This window comes from Eschrichtius robustus, chromosome 14 (genome assembly GCF_028021215.1).
Source record: "Eschrichtius robustus isolate mEscRob2 chromosome 14, mEscRob2.pri, whole genome shotgun sequence".
NCBI classification, from domain to species: domain Eukaryota; kingdom Metazoa; phylum Chordata; class Mammalia; order Artiodactyla; family Eschrichtiidae; genus Eschrichtius; species Eschrichtius robustus.
In genome coordinates, this window is record NC_090837.1 from 34,009,640 (window position 1) to 34,031,027 (window position 21,388).

Below are 21,388 nucleotides of genomic sequence, written 5' to 3' on the forward strand. Positions count from 1 at the left end.
CCCTAGCAGTGATCACCCTGATAAGAAAATTAATAGCCACCCCCCTCCGGGTGTTGCCAAGGTGGTCGGGTCATGAAAGCACTCAGCATGCTTTCTTTACCAACCTACTGAAAAGGATTTCCCTCTTAGGCACGGGAGCAGATTGCCAGGATGGAGACCTCAGGTGCACACGCCAAGCATGAGTTCCAACTCCATTTCTTTTAGGAATATAGAAAATGAAAGTTTGGGAGAGGATCAAGAAGTCAACCCAGCCAGAGTCATGCAGACATAAAGAGCAGTGTCCCAGCCCTCCCGCTGATAATCCATGGTCTTTGCAGTGAGAGATTATTTTAAGAGGCAGATTCACAACCTTAGAGCCCCCAGTTTCGATTTTTGTTGACAAATTACTAATCGCACAACTTTGCTCGAGAGACTTTTAATAATGACTAGTTTGAGAGTTGAGAAGGGAAAGTCAGTTAATATTATATAGGACGTTGAGATGTCCCAATTTCAATGGCTGTGGCTCGTCTCTCCTCCAGAAAAAAAAGAGTTTTTGTTTTAAATCATAAACCACTATAAAAACAGATTAAAAGTCAGTCTTGAAATTACTATTGTGATTCTCCCTTGAAAACCTAGGCTCTGTCAAATGCTGTGCTTTGTTTTATTTGTGTCCAAGTAGATGTCTCTCTCCCTCCTCTCCTTATTTTTCATTACTACTATTATTATTTGCTTCATTTGAATGTTTATTTTGGAACGAGATATTTAACTACATACTTCTCTATACCTCTTTCTATTGGAGGGTGGGGCGAAATAAACAACATATAGTCTTAAAAATATCTAGTTAGCAATCCTACTTGAGAATTGAGTTACATTTTTCATATATAAAACATATGCCTGTGAGTCACTGGCATGTGCTTTTTATAATTAAAAGGTAATGCAGACAGCCTGATGGTCCTAGATGGACGCAAATTACCAAAATGGTATAAATGAGGGGCTGAAAGTCCAGTGACTGTTAATAGTAGCTTTTTATTTAACTTGACATGTTAAGTTACTTTTCAAATGTGACCTATTCCTAGAATTTTTTTTAAAAATATATAAACAGCAATTTTATTTGCATTAAACATTTTTAGGAGCTCTTTCTCGGGGTTTCAGTTAAAAATGGGGGAAAGAATGACACGGCAGCAGACATGTCAGCTTGGCTAATACACGTCCTGTGGTTGCGCAGGCCGTGTGCCTCTGGTCTTCCTCTGAGTGTCTCTGCTGATGGAACCTAGCTCTGGCCTTTCTTTTGCTTTTGTTGGAACCTGCATTCTTGTGGGAAGGTAGCGCGATACAGATCACAGAAAAAGGGACTGAACTGTAGGACCCGGGCATGCCCGCTTGACCGGATGGTTTGTTTTCTCTTCCTGCCTTCCTCCTGGAACCTGATCACCTCTGTGATCCACAGACCGACAGTGAGCGCACGGACACCGCGGCCGATGGGGAAACCACCGCCACTGAGGTTGGTACAGTCACTGGGGGTGCCGCCCGTTGCCTAACAGAAATGCTCTGCAGGCTGGTTCTGCGTTTAGGAACTTTGCATATTGCCTTTTAGAGTGGAGAGAAATTCTACTTTTAACAGTCGGAGTTAAATATATTCTACTGCCTAGACCAGCGGTTCTCAAACTCTGGCCTGCATCAGAGTCATCTGGAGGGTCCCATCCTCCTGTTTCTCATTCAGAAGAAGGTCTGCGGTAGGACTGGAGAATTTGCATTTCTGACAAGTTCCCAGGTGACAGTGACTCCATCCATTTCAGGGTCACATTTTGAGAACCCTTGGCTAAATTGGTAGTACTTTTTAAAAAATTTTTATTGGAGTAGAGTTGATTTACAATGTTGTGTTAGTTTCAGGTGTACAGCAAAGTGAATCAGTTATACATACACATGTATCCACTCTTTTTTAGACTCTTTTCCCATATAGGTTATTACAGAGTATTGAGTAGAGTTCCCTGTGCTATACAGTAGGTCCTTATTAGTTATCTATTTTATATGCAGTAGTGTGTATATTTTTTAAAAAATGTATTCCCTTATCCCAGATGTTTACGCATGATAGCCATAATTGGGGGTGGGTGGTACAATTTATGTAATTAGCTTATTGACTAGATACAGATATACTTTAAAATCCCAAATGGTCAAAATGCTTGTTAAAATTATAATACTTCTCTTAACTCATTTTTCATAGCCTGGATGTAGTCTGGGTCACTCAAAAGAAATGAATTTTCCAAGGAAAAGAAAATTAACAAATTACTGTCAGGACTTTATTGGAAAAAAAATTATCACATTGACCAGTGATACTATGCTCTTATTTATCCTTTGTTAATTCTTTAGGGTTCATTAAATATGTGTATGGCTTACGTTGTTTTTTAAATCTTCTCTACCAGTAACTAATTAAAATTTCTGTAAAAACAATATTTATCTATAGTAATGGAAGTCAAGATGTTCATTTCCTAAAGTGCTAACAGAATTTATTTTTTACTTTGTGATAGTGTTTAACATTAGGTTGTTTTTTACATTATCCAGTCATAACAATATTTTCTAGTTGGGTGTTTAGGAAGAACTAAAAATGTTATACGTAGTATCTATACATCACTTCATTGAAAATATGTTCAGAAAAACATTTCAAAATGGAGTTTAATTGTTTCTTCCTTTGGAAGTGCCAGAGTTCAGTTCAAAGTTTGGAAATCATCATTTTTTAATTTAGAGATAATACTGTGAAACTATCATCCTGGTTCTTTGAAGCAATCAAATGTAAACTGATTACAAGGTAATCATTTTCTACACCAAATATAACAATTGCATCTTAATTTTGTAAGAATTAGTTATATGTAGCTACTGATACAGTCAGTAAATGTCATTGTAATCCTGAGGTATGCTGTAAGTGAAACATATTTTAATACTACTACTTTGAATTTCTCTTAATTCGTCCCAGCCTCTCCTCCCCTCCCCCTCCCCGTGTCCACAAGTCCGTTCTCTGCATCTCTATTCCTGCCCTGCCACTAGGTTCATCAGTACCATTTTTCTAGATTCCATCTGCATGCATTAATATACGGTATTTGTTTGAGGGAGTAGCACTGACATATATACACTACCGTGTGCAAAATAGATAGCTAGTGGGAAGCAGCTGCATAGCACAGGGAGATCAGCTCCGTGCTTTGTGACCACCTAGAGGGGTGGGATAGGGAGGGTGGGAGGGAGACGCAAGAGGGAGGGGATATGGGGATATATGTATATGTATAGCTGATTCACTTTGTTATAAAGCAGAAACTAACACCATTGTAAAGCAGTTATACTCCAATGAAGATGTTAAAAAAAAAATGACTCCGCTATGAGACAAAAAAAAAAAATACTATAAATTTCTCTAGCAGTCTTAAACTTTGTTATACAACGTTTGAAGCATGCAAACAAAGACGTATAACATAGGTAGGTTATGAAGCTTAAAAATAAAATGAAGAGCTATGAACCCACCACCTCTGTAGAATCAGCTTGCCTCCGGCCCTCTAACGCTTCCTATAAACGCTTCCCCTTCTCTTTTTTCCGGAGCCAGTGTAACAGCAGTGCAGGGTGGAGCGTGCAGGCTAGACAGTCTGGCCCCCATTGAGACCCAGACGAAGTGATCCATTTGCTGAAGGCCATGTGCTCTGGCGTCACCCACTTGTCACCCATAATTTCACTCTGGACCGCGTCTTAAGAGTTGATCTTTGTAGTTGATGGTAGTCTATTTAATTTCCTCACTTACCCCATCCGTATCAGCCCTCTCCTCTCCCAAATTTGTTTTTAAGTAGGTGGGTTCAAGAAATTCAAAGTTCCAAGAAATTTTTTAATGTGGGAACCTCTGTGTTACGTTCTTTGTGCCTCAGTTCTCTGGTCTACAAATTAGGGATCATAATAGCTAACCTCATAGGATTATTTGTGAGGACTCCTACACTCCAAGGGAGCTCTCATCATTGGATATTCATAGCCTTGTTTGTGAATTTTAATTTCGATGTTGGCTGCCTCCACTTCCTGAACCGTTGCTAACGTCCTTTAAGGACAGCCCCCCAAGTCCTAGCTGTCACCTCCCAAGCACACGTGTGGGCTCATCGCGCTTGGAAGTGTCCAGGTTAAAATGTCAAAGACCCATGGGGCAAGGAATCTTTTGCTCCTGTCTTCTTATTAAGCTGCATAATTTGTGTGTGAGAACGTTGTGGTTTATATATAAGAAAGAAATGTCTTCTCACATAAGAGCAAACTAGCGCCCCCATGTAGCTGGCTTTATGTAGACCCATCCTTCGATCTTAGAGTCAATGGCATGGTAAGACTTTATTTCCCACTCTCTCTTGATGCTGGCAGTCGGACCAGGAGGAAGATGCAGAGCTCAAGGCACAGGTAGAAAATTCAAAATCAAACACAAAAGCAGAAACCAGCGTGTGATAAGTCATTGTTTGTCTGCGGTGTGCAGATCTTGCAGCATGCTCCGAGGTGGTGACTGTGTGTTGGTGCAGTGTGAAGGACGACACTTGTTCATGTGACTATCGTGTCCCTTACTTTCCTTTCTTCTCCACTTTTTTCAGAATAGTCTGATTAAGCGAATAAAGGGTGAAAATGTGTATGTCAAACATAGTAATCTTATGTTAGAGGTTGGTATTGGTATATACCAGTGCATGCTTGTGTGTGTTGGTTTTCCTTTGGTGGCTTAACCTGTGGGCTCGTACCATGATGCATGAAGGGTGTGTTCTCACCTGTGAATACGTGCGGTTGACTTCTCGGCTTCCTCTGATTCCTTCCTCTCTCCTAGACATAGATCCCCTTTCCTGCGTGTGTATTTATTTTAATTCTCTGGTTACATGTGAATTACACTCTTAACAGTTGACCTTTGAAACTTTTGGTTTTTATGCTTGCGTGAACTAGATTTTGTTTTCCCTCGGAAATATCACATTTTCACCAGAGTGTTTGTGGTAGTGTCATGAGCCCTGATCAGAATTCTTTTATTTTGACTACTCATGAGATAATGACCTAACTTTTAAAACGAGAGAGAGCACGCAGAAAGGAAAACACACGTAAAATGTTCACTGTTGGATTCTTCATGTTCTGAATATAGGAGCTAGATAAAACCCAAGATGACCTGATGAAACATCAGACCAATATTAGTGAGCTGAAAAGAACCTTTTTAGAAACCTCCACGGACACTGCCATCACGAACGAATGGGAAAAGAGGCTTTCCACCTCCCCCGTGCGACTGGCCGCCCGGCAAGAAGAGGCACCCATGATCGAGCCGCTGGTACCTGAAGAGGTCGGTATTCAGGCTTTGGGTTTCACTTGTCTTCTGTTCACTAGCCTTGCTCCTCTGCCGGGTCTGCAGGGAAAGGATGTGGCAGGCTTCTGAGTAGAGAATCTCACCCCTTGCCTGTGTATAGCCAGTACAATGTTAGGTGGCCAAGGAGTGAGTAATCGCATCCCATGGTGCTTTGGAACGAACAAGGAAACTCTGGTTCAGATCTGCTTATTCTAGATTCACAGCTGGGAGACATTGACCTACTGTATTAATGAACCAACAGTTTTTCTGAATGTACTTCCGCTGCTTTAGGAAATGCCTTGAAAATTCATGACTGTTTCTCATCAATTGCAAGATGAGGCCTATTGAGATTGTCTAATGTTTGACTAAACAGTGTTCTGAAGTTGATAACATTTCAGGGCATACTTTACTCTGGGACTACTACACCAGGTTTTTACGGGTATACTCAGTTTTTTATTTCATTTTTATTTATAGTATATATATTTATATTTTTTAAAAACTGGTTACTTTAACTGATTTATATATATAAACATGTATATTATATTATGACTTATAATCAGTTTTTATTTGGTTTTTAATAGGGAAAGTAAAGGCCAGAATGTCTTTTTGAGTAAGTCTTCCATGTAGGAAATCGCTCTTTAATCGTACAGCAAGATAGAGGATTCAGCTGGTGTTACTTCAAGGCTCCCATCGTGTGGGACCCACAGTGGCAGTGGTACTAATCTTACTGTCATCTGCTACACACCATCTTACTTTATCTGTCTTTCAAAAGAAGTAGTTTTTTAAAACGGCAGCTTTCTAGTATCATATTAACTTCTTTCTTCCCTTGAAAGCTGTTTATCTAAAGTGACCACAATCATGACGTTCATGACAGTTCCAATCCCACTTAAAAAAAAATGACAAGGTATATCTCCATTTGAATTACTTTGTAAAGGGCCTTTTTATGCAGAATAAATGAAAAGTCCTATACCATTAAACATCGGTTTCATTCAGATTGTGTGAGTTTCAAGACACAAAAATTTCAGATTTTCCTGATTGACTTAAATATTGTAGTTCCTGCATTAGTGAGACTGCCACTTATGAGTTATGGTCAGATAAGTTTTATTGTAATTGGTCAAGTTTGGTTTACCCGATTTCTACGAGGGCTGGAAATAAGGAAGGACATGCTGGCTCTGAAGACGGCAGATACTGGATTACGTTACAAAAACACAAAATAAATAGCCACTGAAAAAGTCAAGCCTCTCTTCCCCTGCTGTCACTCAGGGACACGCGAGGTTGCAGCCCTTTGAATGGAAGTTCGGGTAGTTGCTTGGAGAAGTTAAAGGTGGTGATAATAAACAAGGGACTGTCGAAGTCTAGGTCATTAGACTAGTAAAAGAAATTTTTTTCACTTCTTAAATCCTCTAATTCTTAGAGGATAACGGTGATGACCCCCAAGAATGTTAATAACTTGAGGAGGTGACGCTTTGAATTTGCTGAACTTACCCTCGATGTGGATGCCTTATCCCTGTTGGCGCAGAGAAACTGCAGTAGACCTAAGAAAGGATTGTTTTAAAAGGTTTAAAGGATGGAGGAAAGATGTCCTCTGCAGAAGCACAAAGTAGTTTGGTTACGTAGACTGGAGACCAGCAGCTGGCTTAGTGACCGCTTTCAAGTGTCTGCTGGGTGGTGAGCAGAAGCTGTACCTTAGGACTCCACTGCCACCGGGAAGGGAGGAAATTGGTGGGAGACTTGCTAGATGTAAAGAAGAGCTTCTTAAAAACAAGGCTGGCTAACCCTGGTTATCAAAGGGGCTCTGAAAAAGCAGCTCCAAGGAGCTTCAAGTCCCAGAGGAAGAGAGGTCCCTTCTGGGAGGTCAGGGCTATGCGCGCTTCCCTCACCTTGGGGCTCCCATCCGACCCTCCTCCCGGGGACCTTGGTGACACCCAGTTTATCCTCCATTTGAGGGCCCTGGAGACAGCCCGGCAAGTTCTTATGCTCCAAATTCTTGTTCATTTCTATATTAAAACTTAATATTGGCTTTTGTTATTGGTTTTGTGAAAAGCACAAAAGATAATTTTATCCTCCCAGCCAGCTAGGCATACACAAAGCATATTTGTTTGAAAACACCTAAACAAAAGATTTTCATTTTAGAGGGGAGGTATTTTTCTAAGTAAATTACTCATTTGATGTTATCCTTTTATTTAATATGACCCACTTTAAATTAATTAAACAATAATTGGCCAGTTTAGAAAGAGGTCCAATTATTTCTAAAAGAAAATATTTAACTTAATTTTTTAAAGTGACATCTCAAAGTAATATTGCTTGTGTCAGAAGGGTAAAGAAACTGATTCAGTGACGCCACACTTAGTTGGATTTTTTTGGGAATCTCAGTGATACAATGTTGTTGTGAAAAAAATGTAATGACTCCTGCTTTTTAATGTGACCACCTTTTTTCTTTATCTGTGGTGGTCGAACCCTAAGTAAATCTATTTCTATGCAACCAGTTTATGACCAATTAGAGAAAAATTAGGAGTCAGAAATATAGTGAGCTAGTAATGGTGATTATATTCTAAGAATATGATGTTATGTTTATTATAAAATGGGAATTTTATTGCCAGTGGTTTCAAGTTTCAAATGTTTGAGTTAACAGGAGACAAGTAGCAATGATGCCCCAAAGAAGCAAATAATAGCAAATCATCATTAACTTTGGAAAATAGGCAAACCCACATACGGCGCCCTCCAAACGTAGGACAGATGGATGGGATGTGAAGGGTTTCAGGTACATCTTCTGTCCACAGATATTTCCCATGACAGCCTTTTGTGGTATACCTAGGCCTAGTCCATATTGGACAGATATCCCTTCATGGTTACTTGAATATTAAAAGTCTCCAAATCCCAACCACAATGCAATACACGTTAGCACTTACGCCATGCCAGTACTGTCCTCTTTTTTTAAGGTGGCTGGTGGTTTTACTGGTATGTCAGCTTAATACAGTCAACTCTCCCTATTCGTGGATTCCTTATTGTGCAAATTCACCTACTCACTAAAACTTACTGTAACCCTAAAATCAATATTAACAGCGCTTTCACGATAATTCACAGACAGGTACAATGTGATTAAAAAAAAAAAAAAATTGCTCAAGGCACACCTTCCCAGGTAAGGTGAACAGGCAACAAGTTTCACAGCCTGTTTAGTGCCACATTTTTGCTTTTTTGTGTTTTTTGTTGGTGATTTTGCTATTTAAAACGACCTCCAGGCATAGTGCTGAAGTGCTGTCTAGTGTTCCCAAGTAAGGAAGGCTGAGATGTGCCTTATAGGAAAATATGTGTGTCAGATACGCTTTGTTCAGGATAAGTTATAGTGCTGTGCTGCTGGCTGTGAGTTTGATGTTAATGGATCAATAATAGATATTAAATAAGGGGTCTTTAAACAGCAACACGCATAGAACAAGGTTATGCATTGATCAGTTGATGAAAATTTCATGACCAGAAGCTCCCAGGAACCTGACCCTGTCTTTCCCCTAGGAGCTGTGGTTCAGTACTCAGTAATTCAGTGTTCACGGCGACTTTATAGAACCCAACTGCCATGAATAACTAGAATCAACTCTCTTTGTGCATTTTTCTGCTTTCTTGTCCAGCTTTACTTTTGCTATTCAGGTCTTGGATGGGCCTTAAATTGGGCAAAATATCCATTCACTATGGATTATCTCCATTCTGTGAATCTGACTTCTGTGACTTTCCATTCAGACCCTGGGGTGCAACTCTAGATGCGTGTTACAGTCACCTACAAGATTTTTGAAATACCGATGCCTGGGTTCTACATCAGAATCTGATTTGATTAGTCAGAGGTGCACCCCACACATTACTCTTACTTAAAAGCTCTCCGCATAATTCTAATTCACAGCCCAATTTGAGAACCCCTGGCCCGAGCAGAAATGAAAGTCACAGCTCCATAGAGACCCTTAATCATCTGAGCAAGTAACACCTCTGTGAATTTTGCATGCCACTCTAGGGCCTTGTGTCCCAATTATGACACAGGCATGAACATTTAAGTAACTAGATGAAATAGTCAGGGTGTGCATCTGACTCTGTCTTAACCCCTAGTAAATGTTTCGATTATCAGCTTTTCTTTATCAGTACCTCTTAACTTTAGCCGAACTCACTGGATTGGGGTTGACAGTATACAGGATTTAATGATAACATCTATCCCCTTATCTTACCCTTCTCCGTTATTATGGGACATGCACAATTCTGGATGCAGACACTGTGGACATTTTTAATTACAGACACAGACGTTTTTAAAATTAGTTGATGTCAGATAACAGGATATGCTGAAAACCACTGCTGTTGTTTTTTTTAAGCTTTCATTGTAGGAAAATATTTAGTTCAGTGATTATAATTAGAGGCCTAGCCATGGTATTCTGAAAAGTACCTATAATTTTGACTTCCTGTTTCTTATTTCTGTTTAAAAAAGAGGCTATGATTGAAAGTTTAAAAACTAAATCCACATTGAATGATTCCACATGGTACATTTTGTCTCTTGCAATATCTTTCTCCAGAATGGGGCAGGACAGGGATTTTTTTTTTTTCCCCCCTTCGAAATGTCTTATTTGTTCCTCATTTGAAAGGAGCATATGAGGACGATGCTATCAAAATCTGTCAGCAGGTCGTTCCAGAGAACATTCCAGATGCTCCTCTATAACCTCTTGCAGGCAAACGATTAAATATAGTACTGATAGCTTTGTAGATACATACCTAGGAATTTTAAACACCTCTCATAAAATTATATTGCTTATCAACAAGAGGGTTTATTTTCAAAGTTCCATTCGTCTAGAAACTTTGAACTTTTCTATTATTATTTTTAGATGACTTTACCAAAATATCCTTTTGTCACTATTCTATGCAGTCATGTGCTGTGCACAGAGACAGGCTCGGTAGCTAACGTATTGCCCCATGAATTATGCCTATTTAATACTAAAGGAAGCAATAAAAAGATGAAAGGAAAAAAACTGTTCTAACATAACATATTTAATGTCCTTTTTAAATTTTATATGTTAAAGACAAGTATGACTTGAAATACTTAATTCTTCACCAAGATATTCTGAAGTTGACTTTTCAGGATTATTTGCCATGTTATAAAAGTTCAAATAAAGCTATAACCTTATGGTTATTTGTGGAATAAAGACATCAATCTAGGCATAACTGGGTTTTTCAGATTAGTAGCTAATGCAGTGACCCATGTGTGTTTCCTTCCTCTGTATCAGGCGACACTTCAGTAGGGAATATGATCAAGAATTTGTCAGACATGGAAGTGAGGATTTATTCCTAACTTAACTTTTTTTAAATCTTAACATTTTCATTTTAATACTCACTTTTACAGTATTTCAGATCACTGACGTATGAACACTATTGAAATGCCAGAAAGCTCTTTATGCCACTCTTGCATGTTCTGTGTTTGTAGAAATGAGAAATGTTTGAATCCTAAAAACACTGGAGATTCAAAACATAATCTGTTACTCTTTGGAAATAATTATTAAATGTTGAGATGGCTTCAGACCATTTTCCAAATTGATAGACACTAATTTACTTCTTCAGAAAAAAAAATGAATGAGTATTATATGTGTAGCACAGAAAAGAACTCTCTTCCTAACTTGCCTTTTTGGAAACTGTCTGCTTCCTCTTCTCCAACCCAACCCCCTTTATTCAAACAGACCAAAGAAGAAAGAGAGATTTCTGAAAAGGTTCTATTTTTGCATCAAGGAAGCTCTCCATTCTTTGAGTCTCAGGTAAAAAACAAACATTAAGGAATTTTCCAGAAGGAAATTGCTCTTCAGATTTCAGTGTCATTAAAATGTCTGTAGTTTTTCCTTTCTTTTTAAAATTTACCTTGTTTGCCACTAAGGTAGGTATATCATTTTTGCTTAGATTCTGGGGAGGGAAATAGGGAATTTTGTTACTATTTTAGTTATCCGTTAGCTATCATTTCTTTGTGGCTTTTGCTCCTAGGTGATTATATCTGTGTGCGGTCATTGAAGCATTATGATTATACTTTGTAATGATATTATTGGACCTTTTAGTATCTCTTTCACCCATAGAGTGATGCTAATTTAGATGACCTTGACTGATTTTGAAAGTTCTGAACTTTTATTGGTTTTCCCACTAGCCGAGTGTGATAAAGAAAATTCAGGAAGGAGGCTCTGTGGTTACCTCTCGTCAAATCATTTTCCAGAAAACTGTCCCATCGACCCTAGAGGTTATTTTTCAATTCATTTTGTTTAATCCTGCACCAGCCTATAGATGGATCTGTAATCCTTTTTCTTAAGGCCCACCTATTTCTAGATCCAGGCTAGGATAAATAAGAACGTAGCAAACGTCCAAGTTTAAAATGTAAACCAAGGTGCTCCCTTGCTCCTGGCTTGGTTTCTCTTCCCTCTGTAACCTGTTAGACTAGTTACCTGCTAACATCCTGGTAGGCTCCCCAATACAGAAGTTTCGTAACTTCCATTTCTTCTGCCTTATTGGAACTAACACTAAGGAAACTGGCAAAGAAACTCCTGAGACCATGAACTTCGGTTGTAAATAAAATCGGAACAGTGTACAGACCACTGTGACCTATTTCTAAGAGGCTCCGACAGTGTCCTAACAGTGGGAAATAGTTCATTACAATGCCTGGAACACAGGTGCACTGAATACTTATTGGATAATAAGTGCTAGAGTGGATTCCGTCTCCCATATAAGGAAGTATAATTCACAAACATGGAAAATGGTTTTCACAGAAATTTGTGGGAATGCTGGCACATTCTTTGTGAGAACAACAGATATGAAGTACAGTGTTCTATTTCACATGGAAAACTGTCTTTTCTATGTCCACACAAGTAAAGCTAAATAACTTGTACAGCAGCTTCAAAAATGTTGTTTAATCTTGACCTACAAAATGATCAGACATTTAGCCTAAGATCAAATATAGTCTTTGCAAAATTTACCACCAAAGTATTTCAAGAAATCTGAAATTGCGAGTCTACACACAGACCGTATTCCAAGTTGCAGGTTAGAGTTAATAAATTTCAGATGGGAAGAGATTGCAGCCATAATTAATAGAAAATAACCCCAGCCCTGTGCAGTCACCTCCCAGGCCTGAGTGTAGCTCTCACCCTGATTGCCTTAAAGGATTCTTATTTTAGAAATGAGATACCATCAGAACTTCTAATTTAGCTTTTATATTCCAAATATAGGGCACAGAGGACTGGGTTATTGTAGACAAAATACCCACTGAGGTAGTTGATGGTGATTCGAAAAAGACTGTGACGTACAAGGTGGTGACCGCGAGCGGTAGAACTGATGACATCCCCACCGACTTGTTAGGATCTAGCGCCACTGAAGTGCAGAGCTTCGAAGACTTGGCCCGAGAAATGCACTTGAAGGAAGAGAACAAACAGAAAATATACACACTCGGAAAGTCCTACGATACCGTGTCCGGAAAAATTGTCACTATGACAGGAAAAGTCAAAGAAGGGGAGAAGGTGTTGTCCCCCTCCCCTCTTGAGCCGGGACTAGCCGAGTCCGTGAAGACCCCCCCTGTCCTGGCAGAGTTCGAGGTCCTGGGAGCCCTCACCGAGGACAGGACCAGGAGGGGGCCTGAGGTCCACACTCCAAAGCGGAGGCCGTCGGAGTCGCTGGCCCCCATCAGGGAAGCCGAGTCCCGGCAGCAGAGCCCCGAGGACGATGCTCTGGAGAAAAGGCACGCACCCGGGAGGGATGCCAGCCTGGAGGGCGAGCGGCTGGGCAGAGCGGAGCCCGAGGCCGAGGCCGAGGCCTTGAAGGTGGGGCCCTCCGGTCCCCACGGGAAGAGCCTGTCCGAGTGGATATACTCCCAGGAACCGGCCGTCACCGTCGCCACCACCCGATACGTTGTCACAGAGTCGGCCACGTCCCAAGTCGTGGTAACCGGTGCCGCCTTTGGGCCGCCGTTTCCGATTCCAGCATGACGTTTGCCGAGGCAGCCCTTCCACCCCGAGCCTTTCCATTTCTCTTGCTGTTTGGCTTATGTTGAGAGCCGCCAACCCAAGCTTTTTTGTTGTTTTCATGGTTAAGTCACTACCGCGGCCTGACGTGAGCGTTGAGACACCTGCCGTTTTATTTCCAGCTCTTGTCCCCGAGGTGGGGTGGTGCTGCCGGGGCTTGCGGTGCCGGTGCCGGTGCCGGTGAAAGGATCCGCTTCACCCAGCACCGCCCTAAACCCAGGAACTCTCTCCGCTTTACCAAACCAGAGCCCCTGCTCACCCTGATTTGCTGTTGATTTCCCATTCCTATGTGTTTCCAAATCTGTCTGTAGATCCCTCCATCCCTCGCCCTGGGTCCCGCGCCTACAGTTCTGTCTAACCAGCTGTGAATGAGTACATGCCCTCCTGTGTCCCGACCTCTGTGCTTGACTCTCCATTTCTCTATTCACTCAGACTAAACAGTCTTCTGGAGAAAAGCTCATGGATGGCTCTGAAATCTTCAGCTTATTAGAGTCTGCGAGAAAACCGACAGAATTCATAGGAGGGGTTACTTCCACTTCTCAAAGCTGGGTGCAGGTGGCCATTTGTTTCCATCCTCGGTGTCTCTGTCTCTGCCTCTTTGCCTTTTCTTTGTGCCTTTTTGGGGTGTGTGTGTGTGTGTGTGTGTGTGTGTGTGTGTGTTGCGTCCAAGTGGCTTTGCTTTAAACACCTGAGAGGGGTCTTCACTTACACCCCTCTGCGCCTGTCCCACGTTTGCATCACATGTCTTTAGTTCCATTACAAGAACATACTTCAGATGTTCAGAAAGCAATTGTGCTGAGACGTTTTAACAGCATTTAATTTCTTAAAGCATTTTATGTCACCTGTTAGGTCTAAGGAAGCAGCCAAAACCAATATGCATGTGCTCCAATGCTTTCATTTTGTTTTGGTTTTTTAATTGCGTTTTTTACCGCACTCTTGTTTCTTTTGTGACATCCAAAGAAGCAGCACGGGTTCGAGGCTATGTGTCAGGCAGAGGGCAGGCATCAAAGATTCTGGTGGGGGGAATGAAAGCTAATTTATATTTTCTATAAGCGTTGCTGGTTATAAGCACTGGTACTGGCTTTAGGTACCCTGGTGAGCGGCTGTTTTTGTTTTGGTTTTTTTTGCTTTCTGACCTTTGCTTTGTGGAAAGTCACACTGACACCACAATTTTTTTTCCATGCAGGAAACGGAAACCAAGACGGAGTCTGGCAAAATAGAGATGGAAACAACCCAGCGCCCCCAGCCACTTAGCACCGAGAAGGTTGTGCAGGAAACGGCATTGATGGAGGAAAGACATGTGATGAATGTGCACGCGAGTGGGGATGCTTCTTACGCAGCTGGAGATGACATGGATGCTGGGACCCAGGCAGCATCTGCTGATGCTTCTGATGTGAAAGGGAAGGAGATCTCTGCTCTGACTGAGGGAGCAAAGGAGGAAAAAGGGGAGGTGGCCGACAAAGCTGTCCTCGAGCAGGGAGAGATGGCAGCTGCTTCCCAAGAGCCAGAGGAGGAGCAGAGTGCAGCCATCCACGTTTCTGAAGCTTTGGAACAAAAACCTCATTTTGAGGTAACTAGCGGTTAATGTTACTTTTAGTGCTGAAGTAAGTCCCTGAAATTTAGTTAAGCATAAAGGCAGGGCTAGGTTTAATTTTCTTCCTTTTCCAAGAGCAGTTTGTTTCTCCTCTTGTTGCCCTCTTGCCTGGCAATTATGGGGTCTCCATGCTGGTCTGGGGTCCCATGCAAACATATATAATGATTATTCACAATCTAAAGTTCCAGGAAATGGCTTCTACTCTCTTTACAATTACCGTAACTGGCAATAAACCTGGGAGATGCGTAGCCTGCCAAGATATTAGAAAACTTGATAAATTTATTTCTGATCAGTGTACTTAACCAGAAGGACCAAAACCAGGCTTGCCCAGGCACCAAGTGCTAGAATTTATTCTTTATTCTCTTTTATTGAAATTCCTGAAGCACATGGGGGCGGGGTGAGGGGCAGTGGTTCAGTGTCTTATTACTTGTTCCTTCTGTCCAAGAAGTTTTTCAATAAAAGGCAAATTTATGATTTGTTAATCTATTAAAATTAGTTTATGAGATAGAGGAGAGGGAATGTAAAAGAGTGGGTTTTTTCAGTTTCCTTCGAAATATTTTCTTGTACCTGGAGCATTCCATATGAATTCTGGGAGACTGACACGTATCTGTTGTGTGCCTCATTCCCCAACTGACGACCCGCATGCAAAATGTAAACGTTTATTTCATACCAACCTGTGCTGATATATATCCACCAAGAGGGGAGGGAAAAAAACAAAGGTATGTGTTTGCAAAATTTAATAGCCACTCTGCCTGCTTCCCATTGGTATAGTCATCAACTGTGAAGACAGAAACCATCAGCTTTGACAGTGTTTCACCAGGAGAAGTAAAGCTAGAAATTTCTACCAAGGAAGTGCCTGTAGTTCACACAGAAACCAAAACCATAACATACGAATCATCACAGGTAAGACAGTCGATGAAGCCCAGAGCCCTGGCACCCGTTTCACCCCTTGAATGGCTTCGTGCATTTAAGTGTCACTACGTGATATTTAATTTGTGAGACTCAGGGGACCCAACTGTCTCCATCAAGAACGGTGCAGAAATTGTAATTTTATTACCGATCAAGGAAGAGCAGGTGACTTAAGCAGGTCTTCACATACCTTGAACTGTGGAAAGAGGCTCGGAAATCTATCTCCCTAGCCATAGTTAAGGAAAAACACTAGCTCTTCCAGTCCCTGCTCACATTTCCGAAGCCCCAACTTTTTAATGAGGGTTAACAATGGCCAAGCTTGAGTCAGTCTTTAGTCAGTGGCAGCTCCCAGATGCTGATGGAACAGCACAGTGGTTGTGCAGATAATTAAATCATCGTCATGCCCTAAACCAAGATAGCAGACGTCTGGAGAGGTAACATCAGTATTCAAGAGTGGCGTCTCCCCCTTTGCTTGCTTAGGTCGATCTTGGTGCTGATTTGGAGCCAGGTGTGCTCATGAGCGCACAGACGATCACATCTGAAACCACTAGCACCACGACCACCACCCACATCACCAAAGTAAGTGGAGTGGGAACGGATACAGGAAGGTATCCGTTCAGAACTTCTGGGTTGGGCTGCAGCAGCAGATACGTGAGTATCAGGATGCCAGGCAGCTGCATGGGAGCTCTCACGGCTGCTGTATTTGTGGTGCATCTGTCCTCACATGCCAGGTTCCGTTTAAGAATATGCATTCTGATGCCCTTTGCATAACCCTTAACGCCAGTGCATAGCATATGGTAGACGTTCCAGAAACAACCAGCCAGCCAAACCCGAAGGACTCTATTCTGGCTTCGCTTCTGAAATTAACAATTGTAAATAACTGCCATAGGATTCTGTTTCAATTCTTAAAGAATGAATGATGCAACTTAAAGCTGTGTCGGCATTTTCCGCCATTTCCCCCAGTCAACAGTGACGGTAAATTCATAATGCTTATCTGTTGCTTTCAGACTGTGAAAGGAGGCATTTCAGAGACGAGAATCGAGAAGCGAATCGTCATCACGGGAGACGCGGATATTGACCATGACCAGGTAGCATGTGAGAGAGGGTAGATACCCTGGCAGGGAGACAGAGAAACACGAGCTGGTCGTACTCTTCCCAGAGCTGTCCTTCTAGTTCAGCCTGTAGTCTAAACAGTTTTCTGACTTAACTTTCCAATATGCAACGTGTGACCCCCCCCCCCTTTGCAGTCATTGTATCCCATTTGTAAATTGTGTATATAGATCTTGCTCATAAGTCTCCACCCGGCTCTGATCTTGCACGTCCCACCTCCTTTTTTGTCTTTGCCCTTCTGTGATTTCCTGGGGATAGGCACTGGCTCAGGCAATTAAAGAGGCCAGAGAGCAGCACCCTGACATGTCAGTGACCAAAGTAGTGGTCCATAAAGAGACAGAGATCACCCCTGAAGATGGAGAGGACTGAGCCCAGGTAAGAGGTGGCGCTGGTTCTCTAGGCTCGGCCTCGGCTGGCATGTGGCCCAGGTCTTTCCTCTCTCCCTCCCCCTGCCTCTTCCCTGTCCTTTTTCTCTCACTGGCATTTGCAGGGCTCTGGGTATCAAGAGGATGGAAAATTGGTTTGCGGCTGCTGGTTTGTTTCATGTTTGGAGGCTCCATACTGTGGACTTTTTACCTCCCCTGCCAGTTAGAGGATAAAGAGAAAGCAGAGTCTGCTTGCATGGTCCCGCGCATGTTCCCTTTTAATGCATGCTCTGTGCTCCTCTCATTATCCACATCTGAAAGGTCAGATCTGGTTTCACTTGCCACGTAGCCTAATCAGAACTAGGATGGTTTTGTTCTGAGAGGTGCAATTTGTGTGTTCCAAATACTAGGGAAATAAAATATAGCCTGTTCTCCTTCCGTTGGTAACATTATCCCATTGTAAGCTTTCTCTTCCACTGTGTTTGGTTCTAGCCTGTTTATGCTTTTGTTTTTGCTTTGTTTTACAATTTGAGACCAGAGCACTCACTCTCATTGTGGATGTCATCTACTTCCTGTATTCTCTGGGATGATTTTTTTCCCGAGTGTGGTATTGTGTCTCGGGAGGAAGCAAAAATTCAGTTTTGTGGTCCTGCTTTCCTCCAGAAAGCGCGTGCCTTTCCAGCCACTCTTTGGCCAACATCATGAGCAGACAGCATCTTCTGTGTGTGCACAGACTTGTCATGCATACTAACCCGCCCCTCGAGCATCCCTGGAAGGCTTTGAATGCTGAATGCAGCTCCTTGCACACTTGGTTATGTGATAAAAGTCTCTTAAATGCTTTACATGTATAAATGAAATAAGTACGTTCTCTAACATTGGTTAACGTTGATTGACGAGTGGCTTCTCTCAAAGGAAAAAAAGTATAAAAATCACTCATTATATTCAAATTAAGAAGGTAATTTGGAAGATAGAAAGCAAAAAAAAGAAAACCAAAAGAAAGGTTCTCTTCAGTGAGTTCAGCCACTTGGGTGACGATGTGGTTATTTCAGAGAAAGCCTATCAGTGACGTACACTGGTATTTTACAGTATCTTGTCAAAAAGAGCATTTTATAACCTTACAAGATACTTTCCCCATGACCTCGATCTGAGGGAAACTCTCAGATGTTTTCAAATGAGTAACTGATCAAATCTCTCTTCTACAGGAATAACCTAGGCTGCACCTGAAGCCAGTCATGCAAACCATTATGAAAAGCCAGAGTCTATATGGAGTTTCCTCTTCTAACCCACTGATTTGTATCTGCCCATGGACAATTTCAATCCAGAAGAACTGACCTTGACCATTTAATAAAGACACTGGCAGAGATCTTCCCATAATAAAGCAATCTGAGTCAGCATCACTAAACTGATAATGCATGAAGCAACGATACAATTACAAAACAAGCAGCATTTTTACGTTTCACACAGTGTCTAAGTTCTCAGCTACACCTGCACGTTCATAACCAACAATAGAAACCGTGATCTCATGTAACACATAAAACAATCCATGCCTTTCATAGCTGATTATTATTAAAGTCTAAACAAAATTGCAGCTTCTTAGGTGACAGATCTTTTGTTTACAGATCAACAAAGATTACCCTAAACTGCTAGAAGCTGTCTAGTCCAGTGTGTCAGGTTTTTCCCATGTTAGATGTGCCAATAACCGAGTTTATTCAGTAAACAACTTGAATCTTGTACTTGTCTCCTCTGGTTTATTACTCTCACCTGTCAGCAGTAACGACTCTCCGATCCTCTGGAAATATTTAATGCTCACTATCCTGCTTTGTGTAATCTAATTTAACCGTTATAAAGTAGTACTGACTTTAGCATATTAATGTGATTTCTTCCCCGTCGTCCGCTTTGGTCTGTGTTCAGTCTGGAAAGCTTCCCAGAGTTCCCTGACAAGTCCTAAATATGTAAATTGTCATTATTTTGGAAAGAAAACCTGTATTTTTGTTAGTTCACCGTATGATGAAATTTCACTCCGGGAAAACCCGTTGGGCTTCTGTTGCTTTGTTTTCTTTCTTCATTTCTTCGTCCTTGTATTTTTTTAATGGATTTTTCTTCTTTTACTTGAAAAAAAGTGTTTTATTTCCAAATCTGGTCCATATTTGCAGTCTAGTTCAGAGCCAAGCCTTAAACTGTACAGAATTTCCACTGTAATAAAACTATTTAGTGTTTAGTTATAAATAGCCTTCAAAAAGTTATATTCTCCATCTCACTGTCAACCGCATCGCACAGCCATGGTGAATGTATGTTTCCGCATAGCAAAATAAAAATGGTAAATGCATTTAAACCTCTTATTCTCTAAGTGTACTACTTTCAGGATTGTACGTGTTTGGCCCAGAGCTAACATTTGCATGACATCAAAGGCCTCATTCATCTTCAGGGTAGAGAGAGCCTGTCTTTTTCCAGGAGAAAAAGTGTAGACAGATGGGGAACGAAATACGTGTAGATAAATGGTTGGTTGCCTATGCAGGCCTTGAAAAGTACAACTAGTATCACAGAATCTCACTTTCAAAGTTTTCGTTTTTCTGTTAGAAGACAGGCTGTGCTATAATCCCAGTGTTTCTGGGGGCTTTTAATCTACCAGAGAGACACCTCTGTCTCACATCCTCTCCAGAGACGAGCAGGTTGGCAGCTGGGTCTGCAGGGCCGTGAGTGTTTCTGCAGCTCACTGACATCCAGCTGCTCGCATGCCGGGGACTAAGAATCAGCCTTTCCGCTACCAACCGCCCACCTAACGCCTAAATGCATTCGCTGGCATTTCTTACCTCACTTCTGGACTTTGAAAAAAACTCTAAAAAAAATGTTTTATTCTTCCTCAGAAAATTACTAGATTTGACCACAGAGCTTAGTTTTACTGAGGGAGTCAGAGTCTTATCATTTATCTCTGAAGGAGTTCTCAGATTGTCCTTACTGTCAGTACTAAGTATTCATCTTAGGAACTGAAGCATCATTTTCATTGTGTTTAAAGCCAATCCAAAGAAACGTGTTGAGAAAAATTAACACTTTATTGATATGAAAATTAACCCTTTATTGATATGCCTGCATCTGATATGCTTACTTTGTGTCCAAAAAGTTCACTCTTTTATTTTTCTAAAATTTTTATTGAGGTACAATTGACATTATTTTCTCGGTACAACATAATGATTTGATATTGTGTATATATTCTGAAATGATCACCACAATAAAGCTGGGTACCACGGTCACCATACATAGTCACAGTTTTTTTTCTTGTGATGAGAACTTCTAAGGTTTACTCTCAGCAAGTTTTAAATACATAATACTATATATTTATTTCTATTATTAATTATAGTCACGATGCTGTCCATGTTTGCCATGTTTACCAAACCTAGTGTTTTCAGGTTTCTCTGTCCTCAGCAGTGAGGTCTCATTCTTTTTTGGTTTTTTTTTTTAATAATTTTTTTTAAATTTATTTATTTGTATTTATTTATTTTTGGCTGCGTTGGCTCTTCGTTGCCACGCGTGGGCTTGCTCTAGTTGTGGCGAGCAGGGGCTACTCTTCGTTGCGGTGCGCAGGCTTCTCATTGCAGTGGCTTCTCTTGTTGCAGAGCACAGGCTCTAGGCACGTGAGCTTCAGTAGTTGTGGTATGTGGGCTCAGTATTTGTGGCTCACGGGCTCTAGAATGCAGACTCAGTAGTTGTGGAGCACGGGCTTAGTAAATAGGAACGCATGAGAAAGTTCTTTGTAAAATAGAAAATGGCAGTTTGATGTAATGACTTGATTTGTCCCCCTCTCCCCCACCACGCTGTGCATCCCTTATTCTGTATGTGAGAATCCAAACTAGTTTATCTCAGGAAGAGCAAATTGCCTCTGCTTGAGAAAAAAATAGCCCTCTGCTTGGGGAGAATTCAGAAGCTGCAAAGATCTTTTTCTTGTTAGGATTCAAGCAATGGGAGTGACCCTAGCTAGGATCCTTCCCTGTATCCAGGTCAATGTTCACTTTGTTCAGAGGGGCAAAAAAGAAACGCGTGTTTATGATGACCTCATGCTTTCCTATGGTGAGAATTTAGCTGATATTGTCAATGAAACCATGCCCACGAGGCAGCCGGCACA

General features: G+C 41.3%; 1 protein-coding gene across 4 annotated transcripts in view; it reads left to right on the forward strand.

Moving 5' to 3' along the window:
- EPB41L3 (erythrocyte membrane protein band 4.1 like 3) overlaps positions 1 to 19,603 on the forward strand; it is a 140,470-nt gene extending 120,867 nt beyond the window's left edge. Inside the window, exons 13-21 of one of the 4 annotated variants that reach the window (XM_068563487.1) lie at positions 1,427 to 1,480; positions 5,096 to 5,287; positions 13,726 to 13,848; positions 14,480 to 14,863; positions 15,659 to 15,790; positions 16,277 to 16,375; positions 16,804 to 16,884; positions 17,165 to 17,281; positions 18,474 to 19,603. In XM_068563487.1, the coding sequence (XP_068419588.1) occupies positions 1,427 to 1,480; positions 5,096 to 5,287; positions 13,726 to 13,848; positions 14,480 to 14,863; positions 15,659 to 15,790; positions 16,277 to 16,375; positions 16,804 to 16,884; positions 17,165 to 17,275 (1,176 nt within the window). In that variant the 3' untranslated portion in view covers positions 17,276 to 17,281; positions 18,474 to 19,603. The remainder of the gene's footprint in view (positions 1 to 1,426; positions 1,481 to 5,095; positions 5,288 to 13,725; positions 13,849 to 14,479; positions 14,864 to 15,658; positions 15,791 to 16,276; positions 16,376 to 16,803; positions 16,885 to 17,164; positions 17,282 to 18,473) is intronic. The other 3 variants (XM_068563488.1, XM_068563489.1, XM_068563490.1) reach the window with 3 other exon arrangements.
- The last annotated feature ends 1,785 nt before the right edge of the window (positions 19,604 to 21,388 follow it).